The 26666-nt window shown below is 38.7% G+C and overlaps 1 protein-coding gene across 7 annotated transcripts; it reads left to right on the top strand.

The window, feature by feature from the left end:
* Nucleotides 1-671: 671 nt before the first annotated feature.
* LOC137001976 (nuclear GTPase SLIP-GC-like) lies at nucleotides 672-25681 on the top strand. Of its 7 annotated transcripts, none has more exons than XM_067361359.1 (20): nucleotides 672-793; nucleotides 3961-4099; nucleotides 4463-4495; nucleotides 4591-4653; nucleotides 5304-5366; nucleotides 5501-5811; nucleotides 5919-6158; nucleotides 7075-7269; nucleotides 7388-7566; nucleotides 8266-8305; nucleotides 15455-15538; nucleotides 15632-15722; nucleotides 15906-16042; nucleotides 16140-16313; nucleotides 16394-16551; nucleotides 17742-17865; nucleotides 18027-18135; nucleotides 24199-24332; nucleotides 24426-24510; nucleotides 24618-25681. In XM_067361359.1, the coding sequence occupies exons 3-20, from the start codon at nucleotides 4483-4485 to the stop codon at nucleotides 24671-24673; spliced, it is 2256 nt and encodes a 751-aa protein (XP_067217460.1). In that variant the 5' UTR covers nucleotides 672-793; nucleotides 3961-4099; nucleotides 4463-4482; the 3' UTR covers nucleotides 24674-25681. The 7 variants fall into 7 exon arrangements, 6 of the variants coding, with proteins under 6 accessions (XP_067217460.1, XP_067217459.1, XP_067217464.1 ...); XM_067361358.1 differs by having other exon boundaries at nucleotides 4447-4495; XM_067361361.1 differs by having other exon boundaries at nucleotides 685-793; nucleotides 3964-4099; nucleotides 4447-4495.
* The last annotated feature ends 985 nt before the right edge of the window (nucleotides 25682-26666 follow it).

Genomic DNA, 26666 nt, shown 5'->3' with positions numbered 1-26666 from the left:
CTGGCTTATAGTCTAAGCCCTGTCTGTGAAAGTATAGAAGTAATGCTTAGGCCTACAATATAAGTGTATCTATAAGGACAAACATAGCTTTAAAAGGGAAGACAAACAATATTTGCAAACACTTGTGTTTAATGATTAGCACACTTGCATTTATGTCTATAACAAGAGAAATTAAGTGTTTTCTTCTGAACTACTAAATAAAGGTCTAAATTATAAAAACAGGAAGAAAAGGAGAAACTGGTGGCCACAGTCATAGATTTTATAGCACATGCACACATCCTGTAAGCTGACATATGTACCACATCCTGTAAAATATAACTTTCGGCTCAGGGTGCAAAAGACATCACACACTGTGTGTGTGTGTGTGTGTGTGTGTGTGTGTGTGTGTGACACTGTCAAATTAAATTGTAGAGAGTTAGGAGTGAGATGCTTAGAAAGAAATCTGATAAAATGTACAATAAAAAAGGAGGGAAAAATATGTATTTCAATTGCATTACCTTCGCAAACAGCAAGTGCACTGATACAGGAAACAGGAAATGCATTGACACAGCTAGTATAACACTTTGTAATTGCAGATATGTGTGCTAGATTAGGGCAGGTATGTGTGTCAGCACCTCACTTACACTGACAGCATAAGAGGAAGTGTTTTGTAGCTCCCACTTCCTTTAATCTTGAGAGAAGAGCACACAAACATCTCAACGAGCAGTAGAAAGAGGAAAGCAGCACTTCAGATTCAAGCCTTAAGATACACCTGACATTTCCTAGAGACACGTTTACACAGATGACGGATAGGGTAAGCTTTATCTGTGATTGTACATTCTGATTCACAGATTTCCCAGATTACATCCTGACATAGTGTATTTAGCTTTTTCCTCTGCAAGAAATAATAAATTAAAAGACATGCATTATATAGTCCCGGTATGTTCATTGCTGTTGAGTAAGAATCCATTAAGGGGAACAAGGGTATGCCAACCAGTCACCATAGAATAGGCCGTGAGGGTGCATAGCAAGCACGAATGTGGTGAACTGAATGTGAGAATAACTCACCCCACCCGGGTAGGCATGGTAGTGCTAATGTATGCGATTAATGCCACAAAACAGGAAGTTGTTGTAACTTATGTATACAATGTCCAGTCTGTTCCAAACTAATCAAATGCTGTTTCATAGCAAAACAGCAAACTTTGTCAGGCCGCCACGGACAGGCCGTAACCCGTCGGACACGTTCATAACCCTATTATGTGGTAATGGGGGCCTGGAGGATAAGTTGGGAGGCAAAGCTGTCACACCCCCACATTTACACATTACTACAGCGCTGCTGACGGGCTGAGAGGCGGCCGTCCAGTCATGCCGAGAGGACCTGGGCGTGTAAAGCTAGAACGTCAAAGTTATAAAACCTGACAAATGTGGACGGCGAGGACCAGCCAGCCGCCTCACAGATGTCTTTAATGGAGACACCACAAGACCATGCCCAAAAAGAGGCCATTCCTCTAGTGGAATCGGCTCGTACTCCTATGGGGCAATTTAGGCCATCGCGAGAGTCTCTGCTTGTCAATCACTGCCGTGACGTTCCTTGTGAGAGACGAGCGCAGCTGTGGCTGCGTGTTCCAATACTCGTGCACGAGTTTTGGGAGGCGTTCCATTTCAAAAACTCACTAACAGTCTTTGGATTCTCAGTCGACGAAAAAATCCTCTCTATCACCTTTAACATCCTGAACTGGCCTGAAGCCACCACCTCTCTTGGGAATGAGGAAATACCGGCTGTAAAAACCTGACTCTCTCTCGGACGGAGGGACCATTTCTATGGCTCCCTTTTCTATCAGAGCCATCACTTCGGCACGGAGGACATGCGCGTCATCCGTTTTTACTAAAGTGGAGACCACCCCACTGAAATGCGGGGGTCTCCAGGCGAACTGCAGGGCGTAACCTTGATATTTTATCCCCAGAACCCAGCTTGAGACTCCGGAGATGGCCTAAGTTGGGTGACAGACTGCTGAATTGGGGCCTGTGAACCGTGATGGGTGGAAGAGGAAATTTGCTTTTTGAAAATGTATGTTTATTTTTCTCACCATGAGAACGGCGGTTGCTGTGGACGCAACATTTGTGGGCCCAGCGCATACAACAAACATCTTTTCTCTGACACCCTTTCACTTCCGGGTGGCGGGAGACTTAAACGAGGCAGCTTTGGGGGTGGTCCAGCCACAGCGGGACAATGCCCCATCCTCTTCCTTCCTGACTGATCAGGAGGATTTCGGAGGCATTGGGGCCAGCGGGGGACAGCTCTCTCTGTGGAGAGAGTGAGGTAGGTGGGGGCTGAGCCGGCGTGAGCTCACTCATATCCATACGCTGAGACCCTTTGCCCCGCTGTTTCTTCCTTGCAGGCTCCTGGGAGGAAGGGAACGGGAGGGCGCGGGGGTGGGACCGCTTTCTGAAAAGAAAGTGATCCGCGAGCGCAGAGAGGAAAGACTCATGTTCTCGCAGTGAGAACACGAAGTCCTGGAGAGCGCAGCTTCTGTGTGGGGCTTGCCCAGGCAGAAAACATACTCACCATGCCCATCATCCGGTTGCAGGGGAGCGAACAATGCTGCAATCACAGTGAAATCGGCAGAGAAACAGCTCTTTTAGGGCCGCCAGATGGCGGTAGGGGAAGCGCTAAGAAACCACTAGGTGGCGGTGCAGGCAGCTCGAGAGAAGGTAGTCTGCGAGGGTGACACTGCAGGCAGTCGGCGAGTCTCAGCTGGTCCACCGCGAAGCCCCGTTAATGGCGAGAAGTGAACTTGATCTGTAGCTAGGCGAGAGAAGGCGAAGGCATTCAGTCTCGGTGTTCAGTGAAGAGAAGTATTGTCATCGCTGAAGGAGACAGATCTGATTTCCTATGGCGAGATGCTCGCTTATATAGCCAGATCTTCTGGCCATTTTGGCAGGCTCTTGTGCGCTGCATCGCCATAGGCTTGCGTGGTTCTGCTGTGTCGTCATTGGTTTAAAAAAGTTACACTACTCGAACCAATAGACGTGCAGTTACACTGCGTTACTGTAAAAGACTTCAGTGAATCGGAGAAAAAGGAGTTTTTCCGCATCCGCAGTACAAGTGAAGTATCGAAAGGGAACTCAAAATCTTTGATATGATATTTATCATCACTAAGGCCTTAAGATTAGACTGACCAAATATGATGTTGATCTGGTTAAATCTCTATGAGGAGTTAATCCTGTTGCCCTCAGGTGGTGCTATAACTGTAACTGAATATTGACATGTAGATGTCTTCAGGCCAGGACTCTAATAAAACGTGAAGTTTGGGGCAGATCGGACATTGTATACCCAAGTTACAACAACTAACTGTTTCATGGCGAAACATCGAAATTTGTCAGGGCGTCACAGACACGCCCTCTAAGGAAAACTCTAGATCTTCGCAATTTATTGTTGCAAAGGCCTTTAGATTACACTGGCCAAATATGATGTTGATCTGATTAAAGCTCTAGGAGCAGTTCATTAAAGTACAATATCTGGAAATGGCAAAAACAGCTAAAATTTTGCAGAGAAAATTAAAAATTTCTCACTTCCTGTTGGGTTTTCAGATTTTGCACCCAGGGACTTTTTTGTAGGGATTGGGCTGTTACATGTGTCTACTAAATATCGTAGTGTGAAGGGCGCTTAATTGAAATATTGTAGGTAGTGCTATCGAGCCATTTTGCCACACCTAATTCTGAGACCCTTATCAGACATAAATTTTCACCACTTCTGATGTGTGCGCAAAGTTTCATACGTTTTCGAGCATGTTTAGGCCCTAAAAAATGCGATTACTTTCAGAGTAGAATAATTGAATGAGCAATTACAATAGGGTCCACACCATTGGTGCTCGGGCCCTAATAAATTTAGTTCAGTATGAAGTCAAATAAAACTTCAGAATCATTAATTTTTTAAATGTTTTCCTTGCTCAGCACACAATGTGTTTCATTTCATATCAGAAGAAGACCATACCCAAAAGCTGAGTCTGTACAGGCAGATCTAACATCAGAACTCTTCGAGTCAGAGTTCAGAGCTCAACTTGATCGCTCAATTGACGGCAGTGTCTTGTTCCACAGACATTATCCTGAGAAATACAAGGTAACACTTCTCTCAAATTGTAATAGTTCTCATTAATTTGGCCAAAAATTTTAAAACGTAACTGTTAGTTAATGTGTAATTTATTAACTAGTTTAGGGTTAAGTTGTGTTAATGATGCTACATCTGTAATGAAATAAATAAATGTAAACAAAAAAATGTCATCACAGGTCTCTCTTGTAGCTGTAAATTGAATAAAGAATCCTTGCACTATAACTAGATAAAATATATAAATAATAAATAAAGGCTAAATTATGTTCTATTTCTGATATAAAAAGCAGCATGTTAACAGTGGGGTACATAAAGTTGGTTAAAAACAAATCTAGACAATGTGTTTGATCCCATTGTAGGTTTTTTCCCTTCCAGGACTTTCTGTTGATCTCACAATGGCAAGACGAGGTATAAAAGTTTAAAAAAAAAAAAAAAAGATTCTGTGTTTGCTCTACAATCAGTGACTGAGGAAAATAAAATGAGTGGAATGATTTATCTCATAGGTACTAAAAGAAAGCGTAATAACAAATCATCTGACTCGAGTGTAGAATCACCTCAGACAACAGGTAAGTAAAATCTGTCTATCCTTAATCTGGAACTAGTAACTAATCACTCAGTTGCCTAGAAGAGAAACAGCTCTTTTAGGTGGTTTAAACCGCAGGAAACAGCTCTTGTAGGGCCGCCAGATGGCGGTAGGAGAAGCGCTGAGAAACCGCTAGGTGGCGATGCAGGCAGCTTGAGAGAGTTTTAAAATTGTAAAATGTAACTGTTAGTTAATGTCTAATTTATTAACTAATAAAGCAAAATGTTTAATGAGTCATCACAGGTCTCCTTTGTAAGTTGTAGCTGTAAATTGAATAAAGAATCATAAAGATAAAATCTATGAAGAATAAATTTAGGCTAAATAATGTTCTATGTCTGATATAAAAAGCAGCATGTTAACAGTGGGGTACATAAAGTTGGTCAAAAACAAATCTAGACAATGTGTTTGATCCCAGTGTATGTTTTTCCCCTCCAGGACTTTCTGTTGATCTCACAATGGCAAGACAAGAATAAAAGTTTCTAAAAAAAAAAAAAGTTTATATATATATATATATATATATATATATATATATATATATATATGTATATATATATATATATATAAAAAGATTCTGTGTTTGCTTTACAATCAGTGATTAAGGAGATATAATGAGTGGAATTAATTCTCTCATAGGTACTAAAAGAAAGCGTGATAACAAATCATCTGACTCGAGTGTAGAGTCACCGCTGATAACAGGTAATTAAAATCTGTCTATCCTTAATCTGGAACTAGTAACTAATCACTTGGTTGCCTAGAAGATCTGCACACATTTCTTTATTTAATCTGTGCTTTAAATAATCCCCATTGTGATTCTCTTCTTCATTGTGCAGATATGGAGATCATGTTGAAGGCAAAGCAAATCATGAAAAGAGTCACTGACAACTTAGTCCACACAATCATTATGCACAGAGACATAATATCAAAGATAAATAAAATGAATAATGTCAGCAGGAAGAAGGCAACCATTGGGAGTTTTGGAAAATCAGGTGAAGGGAAGAGCTCTTTATTAAGTGCAGTCTTGGGTAAAAAGAATCTTCTGCCATCTGGTTGTTTTGGTGCCTGTACACCTGTTGTTATTCAGGTGGAAGCCAATCTGACTGACTCCAACTACATAGCAGAGATTCATCTCGTCTCTGAAGAGGTTTCTTCATTTATCTTACTATGGCTTTAATATGATTTCTTAATAAAAATGCAAATAAATCAGACTGGAGGGAGGGACATAAAGTCTTATTTCATGTACCTCTGCAGGATTGGGAGAAAGAGCTCAAAGATCTTTTCACAGTTTTATCAGAGGCGAGGACAAGTGACAGTGAGGAGGACATGAATGACAACTTGGTTGAAGTTGCTGAAGAAAAGATCACTGCGCTGTATGGAGCTGATGCAGATAAAAAAACATTAGACGAGCTCAAGAATGTTGAAAAATATGCTGAGATTAAAACCTTTTTGTCCACTAATGAGGACAATATGAAAACAATCTCAAAAAGTGATGTAAGTTTTTAGGACACTATATATAACATTTTTAAGGGTTAGTTCACCCAAAAATAAAATGATGTCATTATTTACGTCATATCCTCATGTCATTTCACACCCATAAGACACACCCCGTTCATCTTCGGAACACAAATTAAGATATTTTTGATGAAATCCGATGACTCAGTGAGGCCAAGCTCTATTGACAGCTATGTCACCGAACTTCTCAAGATCCAGAAATGTACTCAAAACATATTTGAAACAGTTCGTGTGAGTTCAGCGGCTCTACCTTAATATTATAAAGCGACAAGAATATTTTTTGTGAGCCAAAAAAACTAAATAATGACTTTTTTCAACAATACCTAGTGATGGTCGATTTCAAAACTCTGCTTTGAAGCTTTAGGAATCTTTTGTTTCAAATCAGTTGTTCAGAGCGCCAAAGTCAAGTGATTACAGCAGTTTGGCAGTTGATACGCAATCCGAATCACTGATTCGAAACAAAAGATTCGTAAAGCTTCGAAGCAGTGTTTTGAAATCTGCCATCGCTAGATATTGTTGAAAAGTCGCTATTTTGTTTTTTTTTTGGCACACAAAAAGTATCTTGTCACTTTATAATATTAACGTCGAACCACTGTAGTCACATGAACTGTTTTAAATATGTTTTGAGTACCTTTCTGGATCTTGAGAGGTTCAGTGACATTGACCTCACTAAGCCATCGGATTCCATCAAAAATATCTTACTTTGTGTTCCGAAGATGAACGAAGGTCTTACGGGTGTAGAACGACATGAGGGTGAGTAATAAATGACAAAATTTTCATTTTTGGGTAAACTAACCCTTTAATGTTTCATAAAACAACAACTGTAGTAACAATAATAATACAAATAATAGTGCATTTTGAATGTGTTTCTCATCTTTATTTATTTTCTCAACAGGTCTCTGAATTTGCCAATGACATTGCATGTTACATACTGAGAAGTCAGTCGAGTCCTGGTGGCTGGTACTGGCCGCTTGTGAAGAGTGTGACGATCAAGATTCCAGATTGTCGTGAACTTCTGGAACACATTGTGCTTGTTGATCTTCCTGGGACTGGAGACTGCAATAAGATTAGAGATGATATGTGGAAATCTGTAAATATATTACTACACTTTAAAACAAATAAAAAATAAGTATACATTATAGAAACACATAATTATACATTATGCTACTAATGACATGTAATCTAACTCACTATTTTAACTCCTGTAGAAACTGAGAGATTGCTCTTCTGTGTGGATTATTAGTTCTATCAATCGAGCAGTCACTGACAAAGACCCCTGGGGGATTTTAAAGCACTGCGTTGAAGAACTGGGACCAGGAGGAGAATGCAAAAGCATCAACTTCATCTGCACAAAGACTGATGATATCAATCCAGCAGCCTATATAAGGTTATAATTAGAATTTCTTTGTCATTAAAGGTGCTGTGAGTAATAACAGTATTATTTTTTTTTTATATTATGCATAAAATGTTCGCACGATATGTCCAGATATAACTGAAATAGTCTCTGTGACAGATACCTTATGTAAACGGCAAAAAAGAATCTAAGAATGGGTCACACTTTTTTTGCCAACCAGTTTGGTCATTCAGTTTTTTTTTGGTATCAGAATTGCTGACATGCCTTTTGAGATTGGACTAATTCAGTTTAAGTTGTTGATGTGCATTTGCAAAATGATTTACGTTACATACAGCTGTAACACGGTTGTGTGGAGATAACAGATGGATGATGAAGAAGAAGATGAAAAGTAAGTCTTTAATAATTCAGAGTAATCCAACAGCGGTAGAAACACAACTGTAGATGTACACCTGATGCCAACATAAATGAGACCCGACCATGAACACAAATAGAACTGAACTTAAATAGTGTGAGGATAATGAGATATAAACACCTGAACACAAAGACACACACCTGAACTGAGTGATGAATCAAATTAACAACCATGATGACTAAGGTGAAAATATCCATATGGTGAAAACTAAGAGTGAACAAAACCAAATAACTGACAATGGCTTTCTCTTTCATAGTAATCTTGTACATCTTGTAGAATTTCAAAAAAACACTTTGTGACTTTTAATCTGTCTTTTTTAGGGCTGAACGGCTTACAGTAGACCACAATTTAGAAGACAAGGTTTGGAATATTTAATTGTAGTAGCATATATTTTCCCCTTTTGTTCACATTGATAAGATATTCTGTTCTGATAAGAACTGCATTGAAGGGTTTGTTCACCCAAAAATGAAAATTCTGTCATTAATTACTCACCCTCATGTCGTTCTACACCCGTAAGACCTTTGTTCATCTTCGGAACACAAATTAAGATATTTTTGATAAAATCCGATGGGCCTGTCAGTGAGGCCTGCATCGGCAGCAATAGCACTCCCTCTTTCAATGCCCATAAAGCTACTAAAAACATATTTAAAACATTCATGTGACTACAGTGGTTCAACCTTAAAGGTCCCGTTCTTCGTGATCCCATGTTTCAAACTTTAGTTAGTGTGTAATGTTGTTGTTAGAGTATAAATAAAATCTGTAAAATTTTAAAGCTCAAAGTTCAATGCCAAGCGAGATATTTTATTTAACAGAAGTCGCCTACATCGAACGGCCAGTTTGGACTACATCCCTCTACTTCCTTCTTTAATGATGTCACTAAAACAGTTCCCTTTCGTGGGAACTATCGACGCTACGTCAGTGACGTGATGGGAATCCTCTGCATTTTTGTGTTCGTGAAGCACTATTGTATCCAACCAATGAGAGAATGTGACGTCAGAGGCGGGCGACGTCGCGGACCGGAACCTATAAAGCATGCCCAGAAACAAAGAACGCTAGCTTCTGTTGTCTTCAGTAAGCGCTATTTGTATCTTGTCTGTCTTATTTACTGTTGTCTGTCTACCATCTCGCCAGAAAGTGATCTCTTCGTCTGAGGACAAGAGTTTCTAACAAGTGAAATAAGACACATAAAAGACATATATATATATATATATATATATATATATATATATATATATATAAAGAAAATGACGGAGAAAAGCCAGCGTTTCACTAAGTGTGCACCTCCTTGCCCGCGATTCATCGTGGAGGGAGATACACACGAGATGTGTGTGAAATGCCTGGGAGTTGAGCACGCACAGGCAGCTCTTGAGGGGGCTGTCTGTGTGCACTGTGAGCGGCTCACTCTCAGGGCGCTGCGCTCACGCCGGGCGCTCTTTGAGGAGGGCGCCGCGGCGAGTGTTCCCCACGGGTCTGGTCCCGCTGCTGCCGAGGCACAGCGAAGGCTGCACTCGTGGGGTTCACAAATGGATCTAGCAGAGGGGGGAGAGACGGGCTTTGCCTTATCGCTTCCCTTACCTGCTAGATCTAGTGTCTCTCCTTTGGTGGTGGAAGCACGCGCTGCGGTTTCTTCCCCTCAAAGGGAGGCACCGACACTGAATATATCTTCCTCCGAGGAGGTTGATGTTGAAGGTGTCGAGGGTGGTGATGAGGGACCGTCATCCTCATCTCCAGCCCATGAGGAGCTTATGGAGGTAGTGACCCGGGCAGTGGAAAAACTGAAAATAAGCTGGCCCGTGGAGGAGAGCGTTCCAAAAATAAAAAGCAAGCTAGATGAACGCTTCCTCCCAGCTAGGTCACTACCCCAGCGTCGGGGACTGCCGTTCTTTCCCGACCTCCACACCGAGGTGTCGAGGTCGTGGAATAGACCCGTGCAGTACCGTGTCTTCAGCCCACAAACGACAATGTACAGTAATATCACGGGGCTGAAGCAACACGGGTATGGGGCGATGCCTCGGGGTTGAGGAGATGCTTGCGAGCTATCTCTCGCCCGAGTCTGCATCGTCCCTGAAATCCCCGACGTTGCCCACCAAACCACTAAAACAAACATCGAGTCTGGTGGGCAAGGCTTATTCGGCAGCGGGTCAGGCTGCGGCATGTCTGCACACAATGTCCATACTGCAGGCTGCCAAGCTGATCTGCTGGGGGAGATTGAGGAGACTGGGGAAGCTACTTTTGAAACGATTCAAGAGTTGAGAAAAGCCGCAGATTTAGCTCTCCGTGCCACCAAGGAGACGGCCAAGTCAGTAGGCCGCTCTATGGCAGCCCTGGTGGCCACGGAGAGACATCTGTGGCTCAATCTCGCAGATATTAAGGATAAGGACAAACATATCCTTATGGATGCGCCAGAAAAACAGAAAGCGCCGTTCCAAAGATTCCTTCCCCGGAAATCTCATCCCCCTGAGGCTGCTGGGCGGGAGCAGCCTCAGCCGATAGCCGGCTCCTCGGGATACAGGTCCCAGCAAAAAGCTAGTGTGGCCGCCCGTGCTCCCCCGCGGAAAGCTTGGGGACCGGTGCGCGCTGTACAGCAGAAGCCTTCTGGGGGTAGGGCGGATCTGAGGACCGTCATTATTTCCCGGAAGGCTTCCCAAAAGAAATCCTGACGGTCATGGGTCAGGGTTTCTGAGAGCAGTCCCCTCCGAAGGGGTTCGACGATTAACATCTATCGTTCCCCATCGGTGCCCTCAGGGGGCTGTTCTGCCAACCCTGCCACCCAGTGTGCGACAGGGCGCAGCAGTACCCGTCGATCCTTCGAGGAGGGTCGGCCAGCACATGATTCGCTTATCTGCCGGTGCGCCGTGCCAGATAAACGAGCCAAGTGCTCAAAAAACACCAGAGACCAGTCTCGAGAGGCTGGTTCCCTTAGTAGAATTTTTGGGGGAATGGAAACTTCTTCCGAATATTTCGAAATGGGTGCTGCTCATGGTAGAACAGGGTTACAGAATTCAGTTCGGTTCTCGTCCGCCCAGGTTCAGTGGAGTGATTCACACAGTGGTAGCTCCAGAGCAGTCTCTGGTAACGGAACAAGAGGTTACGACGCTTTTGCAAAAAGGGGCTATAGAACGGGTTCCCTCTCCCAGCAAAATGTCGGGCTTTTACAGCCGCTACTTCATTGTTCCAAAGAAGGATGGGGGGTTGCGTCCGATCATAGATCTTCGTATACTAAATCAATCTGTAAAGAAGTTGAAGTTCAAGATGCTTACACTCAAACAGATTATTCCACAGATCAGATCCGAGGACTGGTTTGTGGCGATAGATCTGAAGGACGCATATTTTCACATTTCCATCCATCCTTCTCACAGGAAGTTCCTCAGGTTTGCTTTCGGGGGCGAAGCATACCAATACAAGGTTCTTCATTTCGGCCTATCACTATCACCCCGCACGTTCACGAAGTGCGTGGATGCAGCCTTGGCTCCGCTGAGACTCCAGGGCATCCGCGTGCTGAACTATATCGACGATTGGTTGATTTTAGCTCAAACAGAACGTCTGGCAGCTCAACATCGATATGTTGTGTTGTCGCACATGAAGAAGCTTGGGCTGAGGCTCAACGCCAAGAAAAGTGTGCTGGTTCCGAGTCAGGTTGCCAACTATCTTGGGGTAATCTGGGATTCCATCGCGATGCAGGCGCAATTGACTCCCGCTCGTGTGACTTCCATTCTTGGGGCCGTGAATGGGGTGAAGTTAGGCCGGTCACTCACTGTAAAACAGTTTCAGAGACTGTTGGGTCTGATGGCAGCTGCGTCCAACGTTGTTACTTTTGGCCTTCTGCACATGAGACCCTTACAGTGGTGGCTCAGGACCAAGGGGTTTTCTCCAAGGGGAAATCCTTTTCGCATGATCAAAGTCACGCGGCGGTGCCTTCGTGCTCTGGTCATGTGGAAAAAGCCTTGGTTCCTGTCCCAGGGACCCGTGTTGGGAACTTCATGTCGTCGCGTAATGCTTACGACAGATGCGTACCTCACGGGCTGGGGAGCGATCATGAGTGGTCGCTCAGCTCAAGGTCACTGGGAGGTACACCAGCTCTCCTGGCACATAAATCGGCTGGAGATGCTGGCAGTGTTTCAGGCTCTGAAGCACTTCCTCCCCGACCTGAGGGGCCACCATGTGTTGGTTCAGACAGACAACACTACGGTGGTCTCCTACATAAATCACCAAGGGGGACTGCGGTCTCGGCCACTATGCAAACTGGTCAGTCACATCCTCCTGTGGACCCAGGGGAAATTACTCTCGCTAAAGGCGGCGTATATTCCGGGGTATTTGAATATGGGGGCGGACGCTCTGTCTAGGCAGAGCGCGAGTCCGGGGGAATGGAAGCTTCACTCAGAGGTAGTGGAGCTCATATGGAAAACATTCGGTCGAGCGGAAGTCGATCTCTTTGCCACAGAGGAGTCAACTCAATGCCCACTGTGGTACTCTCTGAGGCACCCAGCTCCTCTGGGGTTGGATGCCATGATACAGACGTGGCCGAGGCGACGTTTGTATGCTTTCCCCCAGTCTCTCTGCTCCCGGGAGTTCTGGACAAAGTCCGTCAGGAAGGGGCAGACCTGATATTGGTGGCTCCTTTCTGGCCAACAAGAATATGGTTTGCGGACCTAGTATCACTTCTTCACGGCTCTCCTCTGGAGCTTCCAGTCAGACAGGATCTCCTGTCCCAAGCGGGCGGCATGATTTTACATCCCCGTCCAGAAATGTGGAAACTGTGGGCCTGGCCCCTGAGGGGGCAAGGCTCATAGAATCTGGTCTCCCAACCGAGGTTGTGGAGACCATCCTTCAGTCCAGAGCTCCATCTACAAGGAAGCTTTATATGTATAAGTGGAAGGTTTTCGCTACATGGTGTAGTCATCATAGGGTGGACCCGGTCCACTCATCTGTCAGCTATGTGCTTCAATTCCTCCAAGAAAAGCTTTCAGGAGGCTTAACTCACTCCACATTAAAAGTGTATGTGGCTGCTATTTCAGCCTATCATGTTCCTATGGGTGGTGTCTCGGTAGGTCGAGACCCCTTAGTTGTTCGCTTCCTTCGTGGCGCACTGAGGCTGAGGCCTGCAGTACGCCCAAAATCTCTGACCTGGGACTTAGCCATTGTGTTACAAGGGTTGGCTGAGGCGCCCTTTGAACCTTTGGAAGATGTGTCAGATAAAATGCTCACATTGAAGACTGTTTTTACTGGCCATCTCATCCTTGAAAAGGATAGGTGACCTTCAAGCTCTTTCGGTTTCACCATCATGTTTAGAGTTTGCACCAGGCATGGTTAAGGCCTTTCTACATACAAGGCCTGGTTACATTCCTAAGGTCCCCACTAGGGTCCCAGGTCCTATCGTTTTGGAGGCTTTTTATCCCCCTCCGTTCACTAATCCGGATCAGGAAAAACTTAATCTGCTGTGTCCTGTGAGGGCATTGGACGCTTATGTTCACAGAGCTGCCCTGTGGAGAAAATCAGACCAACTATTTGTATGTTATGGGTCCCCGAGTCGAGGGGGCCCAGCGTCTAAGCAGAGGATGAGTAAATGGGTGGTTGAGGCCATCTCATTGTCGTATAAAGCCCTGGGGCGTCCATGCCCCTTGGATGTTAGGGCACACTCAACTAGAGGTATGGCTGCTTCAAGAGCTCACATGTCAGGAGTTTCCTTGGCGGATATTTGTGGCGCTGCTGGATGGTCATCCCAGCACACCTTCATCAGATTTTATAATCTTAATGTGAGTAGTACTCCGGGTGCTTTGGTGTTACAAGATAGCAGCCAGGCACTCGGAGGCACGGCGTAGTGGGGACAGCGTTCCCATCACATCACTGACGTAGCGTCGATAGTTCCCACGAAAGGGAACGTCTTGGGTTACGAGTGTAACCCTTGTTCCCTGAGTAAGGGAACGAGACGCTACGTCACGTTGCCGTACCTCCAGCATGCCTGGAGCGCTTACTTCAGACATATCACAGAAGCTAGCGTTCTTTGTTTCTGGGCATGCTTTATAGGTTCCGGTCCGCGACGTCGCCCGCCTCTGACGTCACGTTCTCTCATTGGTTGGATACAATAGTGCTTCACGAACACAAAAATGCAGAGGATTCCCATCACGTCACTGACGTAGCGTCTCGTTCCCTTACTCAGGGAACAAGGGTTACACTCGTAACCCAAGACGTTTTTTGACTAACCTCCGCCCACAGGAATACACAAGAGTTGCGTTTGTAGAGTGTGTTTGTCGCCATGTCGCTGTTATTTTCATCCCGCAGTCCAATCACCGGGTCTGATTCCGGCTCAAATTGACAGGGTAAAATTAAAGACATGTTTACAATAACACTGAGCGTGTGCATCTCCACGTTATGGTAAGAGGCGTGACCTTTCCGGGCAAGGTTCGCTAAGCTGCTGTCGAATCACAACACAGGAACCGCTGGCACAATCAGAACTCGTTGCGTATTTCTGAAGGAGGGACTTCATAGAACAAGGAAGTCATCAGCCTGTTTTTTATGACAGTGGAAACAGCGGTATACAGATAAGTAAATTATGTGAAAAATACTGTGTTTTTTTACACGCGAAACATGAACACATGTTATATTGCACACTATAAACACGATCAAAGCTTCAAAAAACCACGAAAAACGGGACCTTTAATATTATAAAGCAATGAGAATGCTTTTTGTGCACCAAAAATAACAAAATAGCGACTTTATTCCATAATATCTAGTGATGGCCTTTTTCAAAATACTGTTTCATGAAGCTTCGAAGCTTTACAAATCATTTGTTTCGAACCAGTGGTTCAGAGCGCCAAAATCACATGATTTCAGTAACCAAGGCTTCGTTACGTCATAAGTTAACTTCAATAATTCACGTAACTTTGACAGTTTTATACACGCACCAAACCACTGATTTATCAAAAATATCTTAATTTGTGTTCCACTTACGGGTTTGGAACGACATGAGGGTGAGTAAATAATGACATCATTTTCATTTTTGGGTGAACTAACCCTTTAAGGTAGAACTTTCTAAAGTTTCTAAAGTACTGCTATTCCTCAGTAAATATGGTTGTATACTTGAGAACTTTCATAGAATTATAAATTAAATTTAATTAATGTAATAATTTATTAAGAGGAAAGGAGAATCTGTTTTAAAGTGCAGAAGTTTTACATAAATATTGGTATATTTTAATAGAAACTTTTGAAGTTAAATGTAAGGGGCATTGAAATTCCACATATACTATTGATATATATTAAAGTGTATTATGAAAAATTAAAAGTATATAAAAAATATATTTTGAAATATTTTATAATTTTTTTAAATGTCCATTTATTATTCTGTAAAAAAAAAAAACTTACTTCGTTGATAATGCCGTTTTTACTTCTCCAGCTAATAATATTCAGTATTTTATACAGCTTTAAAATTCAGCCATTGAAAATGATTTCACATTTGACCTATATTATTAGACATGTTATGTTCATGGGTTGTTTTTTAAAATAATTTTTCAGGATCAGAAAAAAGTGTGCATACTTCATAGAAATGATCATGCCAAGACAAGGGTGAAAGAAAAGTTTGAAAATTCTGAAATCAAGGTATTTTCTATATTGTTAAAATTTTTAATAAATTATGATTATGCCTAATTTTCTTCTTATTTAATTACTTGTCTCTATTTTTTTATTTTTTAGAAAAGATTCAGCAATGTTTTTCTTCAAGTATTTACTGTAAGCTCCAATGCATTCTTCGACACCAATTTAAATTTGGAAAGTATCGAAACAGGTAAACTCTCCTTTTTACTAAACTATGTTATTAGGGCAAAAAAAAAAAAAAAAAAAAAAATCCATAAATGATGTAAAAGACTGTTTTGTTATTAATTTAAATTAAACATGTAAATATTTTATATTTAATTATTTTACAAGCAAGACCACTGAACAAATGAGTCAATATCACACCCTTCTGTAGAAATCCCAAAGCTGCAGGATGATCTGAGGATTCTTAACAAGAACATTAACAGAGAACTGACCAGAGATTATGTCAATGAAGCAAAAGGAGTTTTATCCTTGATCCAAAGTGTCCAGCTGGATACAGACAAGAAAACGGTATGAGTCTGAATTGCTGATATTTCATATGCATGTCTTCAGAATGCTGCCAATATAGATTATCCTGTAATTCACTGCTGATGTGTGGATGTTTCAGGCTGAGACAAAAGACAAAATCTACACGGAATTAGAGAAGAACCTAAAGAAGGCATTGATGGAATTGGACAGTCGTTTTGACACCATTTATAGTGATCTGAAGCAGCGTCTCTCAAAGGGAGTGGAGGAATCAGTGCAATTGTGTGTTGCTTCCACAAAAGCAATGATATCCCCTGTAAGTGATTTTAATGTTGTACAAAACGAATCACCGTTGTCTTGCCCTTTTAATAGCATTGGTATTTATGTTTTGGTCAGAATATAGATAAAAGAGGATTCCATAAAATCCTTCAAGCTTTGTGCAAGAATGGCGGATGCTACTGGTCGAAAAATTGGGATGTAATCCTAGATCTGAACAAGCAACTGACCAAACACATGCATGAATATATTAACGAATATTTCAATCTGATTTTCCCGTAAGTTCTGTTTTATTATTCCATTTAACCGGTTAACTGTTTTTGAGCTTAGATGTGAAAATTTTGAACTTAAGTCATGAATACTTTGGAACACAAACCTAAGGTTGCTTTCTTTTAAGAACAACAGATTATTGGAGAAGTGAAGAGCATTGTTTTTCCTGAATGTCATCATAATCGCAAATGTGATATTGATTTATACACAAGTTCAATAAATAAAAAGTTAATATTGAGTGTTTTAAACACAAAATTGTGAATATAGTTCTTTTTGTTCTATTTGGCTAATAAGCCACAGCCAGTGATGGGAATAATGGCATTATAAATAAACGGCGTTACTGACGGTGTTACATTTTTCAGTAACGAGTAATCAAGCAAATTACTTTTTCCCTGTTACAATGCCATTACCGTTACTGACAAAAATGCCGCGTTACTATAATTAAGCTCATGAAGCGGTTTTCATCCGAGTAGGGTCTCTCTCAGCCATAGGACCTTCAAAGTTTTTTCTCTGGTGTGTGTGTCAGTTGATGTGCAAATGATCGCGCCGGCGCCTCCATGTCATTATTATATTGTCTGCAATATTTGCTTCTTATTTATTAAATCCAATTGGTTGATAAAACGTTGATTATAATTAAGATAACATTTTTACAAAACGAAACTTTAAAGAAAGGCTTTCTACAAAATAAAACAAAATGAAGTAGTCAAAATTATGTCCGACCCACTCCATGTCTCCCAATATATTGCGCATCTTATGATTTATCCTCTTATCTTACTCATGCTGTTCACTTTTCATAATCAAATAGATGAATTTAAAACATAACATAGGCCTACTTAAACAAATAATAATAATTTATTTTTAGACTTATATTTAATATTGGGGGTGTCCAAGTTAATTGACATATTTTATTTTTTTTTTTTTAAAGTAACTAATTAATTAGGTAATTAATTACTTTTATAATGATGTAACTCAGTTACTCTTTGTGAGAAGTAACCAGTAACTATAACTAATTACATTTTTTAAGTAACATGCCCAACACTGGCCACAGCAGAACATTGTATCTCGGAGCAACAGAGTGGGGTGTTTTTTTACTGAACGAATCCACGATTTGAATGAATCTGTTGAGTGAATGAATCACTGCTAACATGCTGTCAATTCCAGATTAATATGAGACCACTATGTTTTCTCTTGGCTTCAGTGTGACTGGAACAACAGGGAAGTCAGTGCAAGAGCAGATTGACAAATTCAGTATCATCCAGAATGACTCTGCTTACCCTGAATCTCCCATATTACATCACATTCAGAACTTCATCAAAACAGAGGTGAGTTCAGTTCACTCGGGGGTCCTAATGCGACCCTGAGTCTCTCTGTCTTTACTTCCTTTGAAGTCAATGCCAATCGTAATTACTGAAGTAAGCAGGAACATTGATTTAAAAAAAAAACAAACACTTTTCTACTTTGTGTTTTTCCACTATTTTGAAAGGAAACAAAGCTGAAGGCATCACTCAAAAGAGACGTTGTTGATGCAAAGAAGCAGATCTACTCATCAATCCAAATAACCATTAAGAAGGAAATGTCTTCTTGCTATGAAGGTAAGCTAGCATCAAATGTTACAATTAAATTGCTAACTATTTATATCAACAGTTGCCTATATGGCTTGCAATACAATTATTCTAATCACTAGCTCATTGTATGTACAGTAAAAGGGAGTGACATCTGTTTATTTTTTCTTGCCTGCCCTCAAGGAGATCACCTCTCTCAAATCCGATCTCCCCCCTAGGCAGTTGTGGTTGAGGGAAACCCCTGGCCCCCTTTCTTTACAAGGGCGGCTTGACTGGCCACACTTACTTTACACAGGAACAGATACACACAGAATAAACAGAAAGGTTTCTGAAGACAAAAATGCTGATGACGCACATTTCTGATGTCTATTAATAGTGTCGCCATGTTCATATGTTTGCCCATTAAGATTGCTGTGTTTAGACACAGGCTCTTGCAGGAGCGTTCCCATGGTGTCAACACCATAATGAACCAAATATTTAAGTATGCAATGCATAAAAATGAATACTTGATCAATAAATTCAAGAATGGAGACAATCCAGCACTGACCCAGGGCTAGCAGGCCATCCTCATTGTTGAGTCCTGATTTACTAAATCATTTGATCATCACTTATTCACAAGCCACCGATGCAAGATGGTACTAAATATAGATGAGCAGTGTTAGCAGTTTTATTTTTTATTTTATTTTTTTTTTATTTTATTTTTTTATTGCAATTTTGAACAATAAACATACAAGGGCAATAACATATTTTACATTATATATACATCAAGTTAAATATTATGAAAAAAAAAAAAAAAAGAAAGAAGAGAAAGTAGCAAAAATGTCACATGTATAAACAAGTAGATATTATAAATTATTCACAGAATAGATTTAAGGCTTTAAAATAAGTTACAGTTTTTTTAGCTTTGTTATTTTTTGTTTCTTTTAATGTATACAAGTAGTGATCAAATTCTATTTTAAAATGAGTAAAATTAGGTTTTTTTCCTCCCCATTTACATTTATGGATAAAGAATTTTCCATATATAATGAGTAAATTCACAATATACCAAAATTTGAAGTCACCAGTATTCTCATAAAAAAATAAAACATCTTTTACTTTAAGTTGTAATTCAATGTTAGTATTATTTTTCACAAAAAAAGCCAGATCACACCAAAATAGTTTTGTATAAATACAATCATAAAATAAATGTACAATACTCTCATTTCCCTCTTTGCAAAAAACACATTTCAGGTCAATATCTTTACAAAACTTTGAAATTACCTGTTTTACAGGATAAATGCGATGAACTATTTTAAATGATACCTCCCTAATTTTATTGGTGATACAAAAGCGTCTGGAAATTGTAAAGGTCTCTTTCCAATTGACATCTTGAAATTGTGATCTCCAAAATCCAATAGCTAACGGAACAGTGGAAATTTGGCACACTGTTCTGAGATAATTATTATTACATTTTTTGTCATTTAAATGTATACCTTCCAGTTTAAGACTAAGATCTAATTTTGGTTTTTCATTTAAATTATTTTGTAGTAAATTTATAAGTTCTGAGGGAATAGCATTAATTACCATCATAAACTCACTGGCAGGTATAAAAATTGAATTTTTTAAAAAAAAATTCTGAATAAGTAAGTAAATGACCACTACAATTCAATAGTTGTGAAACCAAAAAAATATTTTCTTTAAGCCAATTGACTAAAAATAAAGATTTATTTTGGTGTGTAATGTATTTATTATTCCAAATTAAGCATTTGTGAGGGGAGAAGTTGTGTTTGTATACAAGAATCCATGATAAAAGTGCTTGTTTATGAAAATTTGAAAGTTTTATGGGAAGTTTGTTAATATTAAAATTACAATTAAGAAGAAATTCAATACCACCCACTTTTGCAAAAATAATATTAGGGATATAATACCATAATTTATCTTTGGAACGAATATAATTTTGTATCCATTTAATTTTAAAAATAGTATTAGATATTTCAAAATCAAGTACATTAAGCCCACCTTGGTTAAGTGAATTACAAAGTGTTTTTTTATTCAAGTAATGATGTTTATTTTTCCAAATAAAATTATATATATTTTTGTTTATCTCAATAATGATACGTTTTGGAACATCTATGGCCATTGCCATGTAAACTAATCTAGATAACCCTTCAGACTTTGCTAATAAAACTCTCCCATTTAAGGATAAGTCTCTCATTAGCCAAATGTTGAATTTCTTTTGAATTTTATTAATTAATGGAGTATAATTAAGATTTACTCTTTCTTTTTGGTCTTTGCAGATCTTAATTCCTAAATAAGAAAAATGGTCTTTAATTGGAATGCCACATAAATCTGACAAGTTACAAGGTCTTTCTTTTAAGGCAAATAATTCACATTTTTTCATATTTATAGACAGCCCTGATACTAAATAGAACTCATTAAGACATTCTAGAGCCAATTTTAATTCTTTTATGTCTTTTAGAAAAATTGCCGTATCATCTGCTAACTGAGAACATTTAATTACATTATTGGCCAACTGAATACCTTGAAACGGATTAATTTTAATATGTAGATACATTACTTGCATGACCAATAGAAACAACAGAGGAGATAATGGGTCTCCTTGTTTGACACCTCTACCTATATTAAATCTAGGAGTGGTCCCCAAAGGTAGTTTAATAGAACTATTGCAATTATTGTATAATGTACGAACTGCACGGGTAAAGTTATTGCCAAAACCAAAGAAGTCAAGAACATCAAATATAAAGTTGTGGTTTACAGTATCAAATGCTTTATAATAATCTATAAAGAGAATATAACTATTATCATTTAAAAGAAAATCGTAATCAATCAGATCCAGTATTAATCGAATATTATTGCCAATATATCTTCCACTTATGAAGCCAGATTGAGAGTCATCTATGATTTCATTTAAAACTAACTTTAGTCTTTTTGCAAAAATATGTGAAAATAATTTAGTGTCATTATTGATCAAAGTTATAGGTCTCCAATTCTCTATATTTAGTAAGTCTTTACCTGGCTTAGGAATGAGGGTAATCAATCCTTGTAACATAGTTGGCAACATTACTTCTTTTTCCAATATTTCTTTGAAGACATATAAAAGAAATTTTGAGATATCTTCTTTAAATTCTTGGTAAAATTCGCCGGTCAGACCGTCATTACCTGGTGCCTTATTACATTTAAGTTTTTCAATAGATTTTTGAATTTCTTTAAGAGTGATGTCTTGATCACAAATTATTTTGGATTCTTGATTTATAATTTTAACATATTTCTTAAGTGGATCAAGAAAAAGAGCAGTATTACCTATATTATCATTTTGTGTATATAAATTTTTATAAAATGTTGCAACATAATTAGATATTAAATTTGGATCCATTGTAAGAGAATCATTAATCTTAAGTTTCTTTAAGGAAGAAAAATCTCCATTTTTCCTTTCAAGGTTGAAAAAATATTTAGAATTGGATTCACCTTTTTCTAACCACTTTCTCCGTGACCTTATGAATGCACCCTTAGCTTTATATTCATAGATTTGTTCTAATTCCAATTGCAATTTTATTAAAATATTTTTATCTTGTTCACTTTCTACTTGTTTATCATAGATGTCGGTTATACTTTGAATTAAAACATTTTCTCTGTTTCTTTTGGTTTTGGCTATTTCTTTACTTCTTGAGATTGCAAATTTTCTAATTTCGTATTTCATAATTTCCCAATTTATTCCAAATAAGCCTGATATTTTAGCATTATTGTAGCATCTCTTTATCAGACTTTTAACTTTATCCTTAAAATGAGTATCTTCAAGCAGTGAATTATTTAATTTCCAATAGTTAAAATTGAATCTTCGAGTTCTTGTATCTCCAAGGTTTATAACTATGTGAATCATTTTATGGTCACTGAAGACAGAAGGCACAATGTCAATCTCTTGAATTTGACCTCCAAGTTCCTCAGAAGTCAACCAAAAGTCGATTCTAGATTGTAAAGATCTATCTTTATTACTCCAAGTAAAGTCTATCTTATCAGGATATCTGTGCCTCCATTCATCACAACAATTTAATTGGGAGTTTAAATTGAATATATCAGTGTATTGGGATGGTCTACTAATACGAGGAGGAAAACAATCCAAAAAAGGATCATTAATGGTGTTCCAATCACCACCTAAAATCAATTGTGCTCTAGAGTATATTTTTAAGAAATCCATTATTTCTTCCCTAAAATTTTGCAATAACAGCCGATTTTGTAAGGTATGATTGTCACCATAGATGTTCCCCAAAATTAAAACATTATTTTCATTTTCTACAACCAAAATCAACCACCTTCCACCAGAGTGAGCTTTACTTTTTAGAATTTTCCCTTTATAATTGCCTTTCAAAACTGCAACCCCTGCGGATTTATTACTCCCATATGCCAACCAAATATCACTACCCCACTGATTTTTCCAAAAAATAAAGTCAGACGTTACTGCATGAATTTCCTGTAAAAAATAAAAGTCAGCCTTAAATCTTTTAAGAAATAAAAAAAATTGCCTTTCTCTTTAACAAATCACGAATGCCCTTAACATTGAACGAATATAAACATAAAGACATACTATCTTAATAAGCTACTAAGACAAGTGCTTTCCGTTCACCCAAGAACAACCTTTACATTAATAACTTAAATAATCGCGTGTCGTATAACACCAAAAATGTACCTACAAAAACTGTAGGTAAAAGAATAAAAATTAAATAACACAAAAATACCAGCCCTTCATCATCATATTCAGCATATAAACAAATGCTCAGCATATATAAGGCCCAAGTTATATCAACTCAAAAATAAATGTGTAATGTTGCATTTACTTTGAAACTTTCTAGAAAAGATATAAAGGATATTTCCTTCAAGAAACATGAAACCTCATCATCAATTTGGCTATCCACGGATTTCTTTGCCGTCGATTATAGCTTTAGCACCAACAAAAAATGCTTTTTTCCCTTGTTTGCGCGCAGCATCAATTTGAGGCCAAAGTCTGTTGCGAGTGTCTTTGTCTTTCGTTGTTAGATCCTCTGCAAACCTTAACTTTCTGGAATGAAGATATTCTGATCCCTTCGAATTTTTCCATAGAAGCTCCTTGGTTGATCTCGCTGTAAATCTCAGGATGACCGGTCGAACTTTCTCTGCAGTTTTCCTCCCGACTCGATGTACAATGTCAATGTGATGAAGAAAGTTATCTGCAGCCTCCGGTACCACAGCGCGGCATATGTCAATCGCTCGTTGTTTGACATTCTCTCCTTCTTGTTCTGTCAGACCATAAAGCCTTAGATTCCATCTTCTTTGGTATCTTTCAGCCTCATTTACCCTTTCTTCCAGCTCTAATATTCTCTTCTGGTGTTCTTCGTTCACTTCCTTAACAGTTACAACGTCTTTCTTAACATCCTGCATCTCTTTGAAGAGAAAATCGGTAGCCTCCTTTAAAGAGTTTATGCATTCTCTGTTTTGTTTGATCTCTTGGTGTAGGGATTCAGTGTTTTGATTCATTTTCTCCGCCAGTATTTGTACGATGTTATTCTGTACATCAGAAAGTGATGGCTCTTGTTTACTTTTTTTTGGATCTGGCGTGCATGGCTCCGAACCCGGGATTGGAGTGGGATCTGGACTACTGCAACGAGCGTAGGAATGCGTCTCCATGACTTCCATTTTTTGATTTTCAGCGTGATCACCAAAACGATCTTTCCTTGAACCAGATTTTCCCTTTTCTGTATTTTTCCCTCGTTTCCTTTCGGCCATTACAGCAAACTACTCACGGGGAAAAGTAGCTAGGCTATCTCTCAACTGCGCAGCTTTCGGTCGTTGGTATAACCTTTGTAAATACTTATTTCTAAAGGTTGAAGACTGTTAATTTACACATTTGCATCTCCATTATTCAATGCTATACGCTGTACAAGGGTTAAAAAGTCTGTAAAGTTGTTCAATGGGTGTGAAAAACGAGAATAAACTCTAACAACAAAATACTCTGTCTGTATCGGACGCCATCTTGGCCCCTCCCCCTGTTAGCAGTTTTATTGTAAACACATTTTCTTGTTCTGTGTCTTCATAAGAAAGAAAACCCAGTGTTTCTTATTTTAGAAGCTGCAGCAGTGACTGGAATCGGATCCATGAAGAAAAGGCAAGAACTGCTAATAACCACAGTTGATGAGATAAAACATGACATGTTCAACAAGGCAAAAACTGAAGTGCTTAAAAAGTTACAAAAATTAAAGGTACTGATATCATATTTATTAAGACAATCATGTATTTAGCTAGTTATACAATGATAAAAGTCAAGCAGAATCTTCTCTTTTTTCTTTGTAAAGCTGTACATAAAGGATGCTCTTGAATCAGAACTAAAGAGATCAATGAAACTCTCACTGTCACAAACCAGCAAAATCAAATTGATGGGTAAGAGAGAATGTCATCCTATTTTACCAGTTTAAACGAATAATCTTTGGTATGTGAAATGTGTAAGTAATCTCAATTACTCCCTAATATGTAACATCTGTCTTTAGATGTCTCAAAAGAGATCGAACAGCTGGAGAGACTTTCAGAGCAACTGTCAGACTGAGGTCAACAAGCAATAAAAGGCCCAAGAGAAGAAGTAGAATTAACTGATGAACATATGTAACACATTTTCAGTAAATGTTTTCATTAGTTTTACATTATAGATTTTATTGCTTTACTCACATTAATGTGTTGGTTTCTTAAATGGTTCACTTTCACCAAATTTCTTTGAACATTGGGTTTTATTTTAGTTTTTAGTGAAAGCTGCATGATACACAAACTGTGCACTGATTTATTGCCCTTTTTTTACAACCAAGAATTTTATAAATATAGTTCAATCTTTTTTATTGTGACAGTTTACAGCAAGAAATGGAAATGCCATTTAAGCTTAGTGCAGCTGTCCCATTTACAAGAACTTGAGTGGAGTGTGATTCATTTAGATGGGAATAAAGAGTCTTTTTATGCAACAGTACAAAACAGATCTGTTGCTTTTTTACATTGTTAGTGTAATGAATGCAGTTTTATTCTTATCTCGTGTACATCTTTAATCTTTGAAATTTCTTGATCTTTTTTAGCATTAAAGTAAATGCATTTCATAAATTTTGAAGTTCTAAAACTGTCAGCAAATATTTGTGATGGCTTGGAACAACTGTAAGCCATTTTGCCTTCCACTCACATGAGCATGAGCAGAAATGCTGAAACACTGCAGTCACAGACACTTACAGCTCTCAATTCAAACAGAAAGAGCTGTGGTGAACTGGTAACAGCAGACAAAGCAACATCATCTGGAGTTCACAAGTGGTGAGATGAAGAGCAAGTCTCTCTCTTATCGTTCTCTTATCGCACAAATAAATGTGGCATTTTTTTGTATTTGGCTTTAAGTAATTGCAAATATGTTGTTAAAAAGGTATGCAAAGAGTGCTACTTGGGTATAAAGTTAAACCTACTGGTGCTTTTATAGGTAAGGAATGTTCAGTTTAATCTTTAAGTGCTTTAGACTACTCTTCTTGTATTAAATCATTTTTTTTTTTTTATTGAAATTTAGATTTTGATTTAATTGCCAATAAATGATAAAAACAAATATCTACTTTCCAGTTTATTTATTTATAATGATTGCTTACAAATATACATGTGAAATGTTTTAATCACCAATTTTGTGCTTAAAAGCACACAAAATGTGTACATTAATATTGGCCAAGCAACATTTAATTAAATAATTAACTTAATGTTCACTTAATCTTTAATATTTGGCCACATCTTTATGATATAAATGCTGTAGTCTCTATAATTTCTCTAACAAGAACATGTTATCAAAACATGCAATAAACTTTTATTTTGAAACCGTGTTGAACATTTAGAAATAAGCGTTCTCCTATGTTAGCGTAGGTTTATATATGATAGCATTATATTGTGAAGTCTTAGAAAATGGTTTAATTATGATTTTACTTTTTATTTAATATTTTGGCGAAACTGAACATTTAAAATGATTTGAGGAATCGTGAAATCTGGTTACAAATATCTTTACCATGGTTCAAAATCCAATACCTAGCACATTAAAATATTGAAATTATAGTCAGTAGCGTGTTTAATTGCGTGGGCCCCTGCGATTTTAATCCCATTATAATCAAAGTGATATAGAGTACCTCAGGAATGACGTGTGTTTGTAGGCCAACCCGGAAGTTAGCGGCGCACGGGTTCCCTCGGTTGAAAGCCTATGCATTTTTCCCATAGACTTTTGGAAAATCGCAGAAAATAAGCTCTGTGTTTGACAAAGGGTTATGACACTTACACGTTTTGCCTATCAAGATAATCTTTACAAGTTAACACAACATTTATAGATTTTGAAGCCTAAATAAAGTCGTCAGATATAAAAGGCTAACAGTAAGCTATAAACAGACTACAGCACACCATAGTCACGGATCAACGTCACTGCCACCAAGCTTCCTCAAACTGTATTTAAAAAACAACTTTATTTATAAACATGCTCGCTGATTATGATCTGTGCTGTTATGAATACTTATCCACTTTTTCATGAGAAATGCTGTCCAAATGTCCCG

Source organism: Chanodichthys erythropterus, chromosome 15 (assembly GCF_024489055.1).
Source record: "Chanodichthys erythropterus isolate Z2021 chromosome 15, ASM2448905v1, whole genome shotgun sequence".
Taxonomy (NCBI): Eukaryota; Metazoa; Chordata; class Actinopteri; order Cypriniformes; family Xenocyprididae; genus Chanodichthys; species Chanodichthys erythropterus.
Note: the sequence above shows the minus strand (reverse complement) of the source record. Positions and strands in the feature narration are given on the sequence as shown.

Bases quoted from the DNA above. Each gene is read 5' to 3' on its own strand.
- LOC137001976 (XM_067361359.1), top strand. The intron at 16,314-16,393 runs GTAAGTGATTTT...TGTTTTGGTCAG, and splicing joins CAAAAGCAATGATATCCCCT to AATATAGATAAAAGAGGATT. The intron at 18,136-24,198 runs GTAAGCTAGCAT...TTCTTATTTTAG, and splicing joins AATGTCTTCTTGCTATGAAG to AAGCTGCAGCAGTGACTGGA.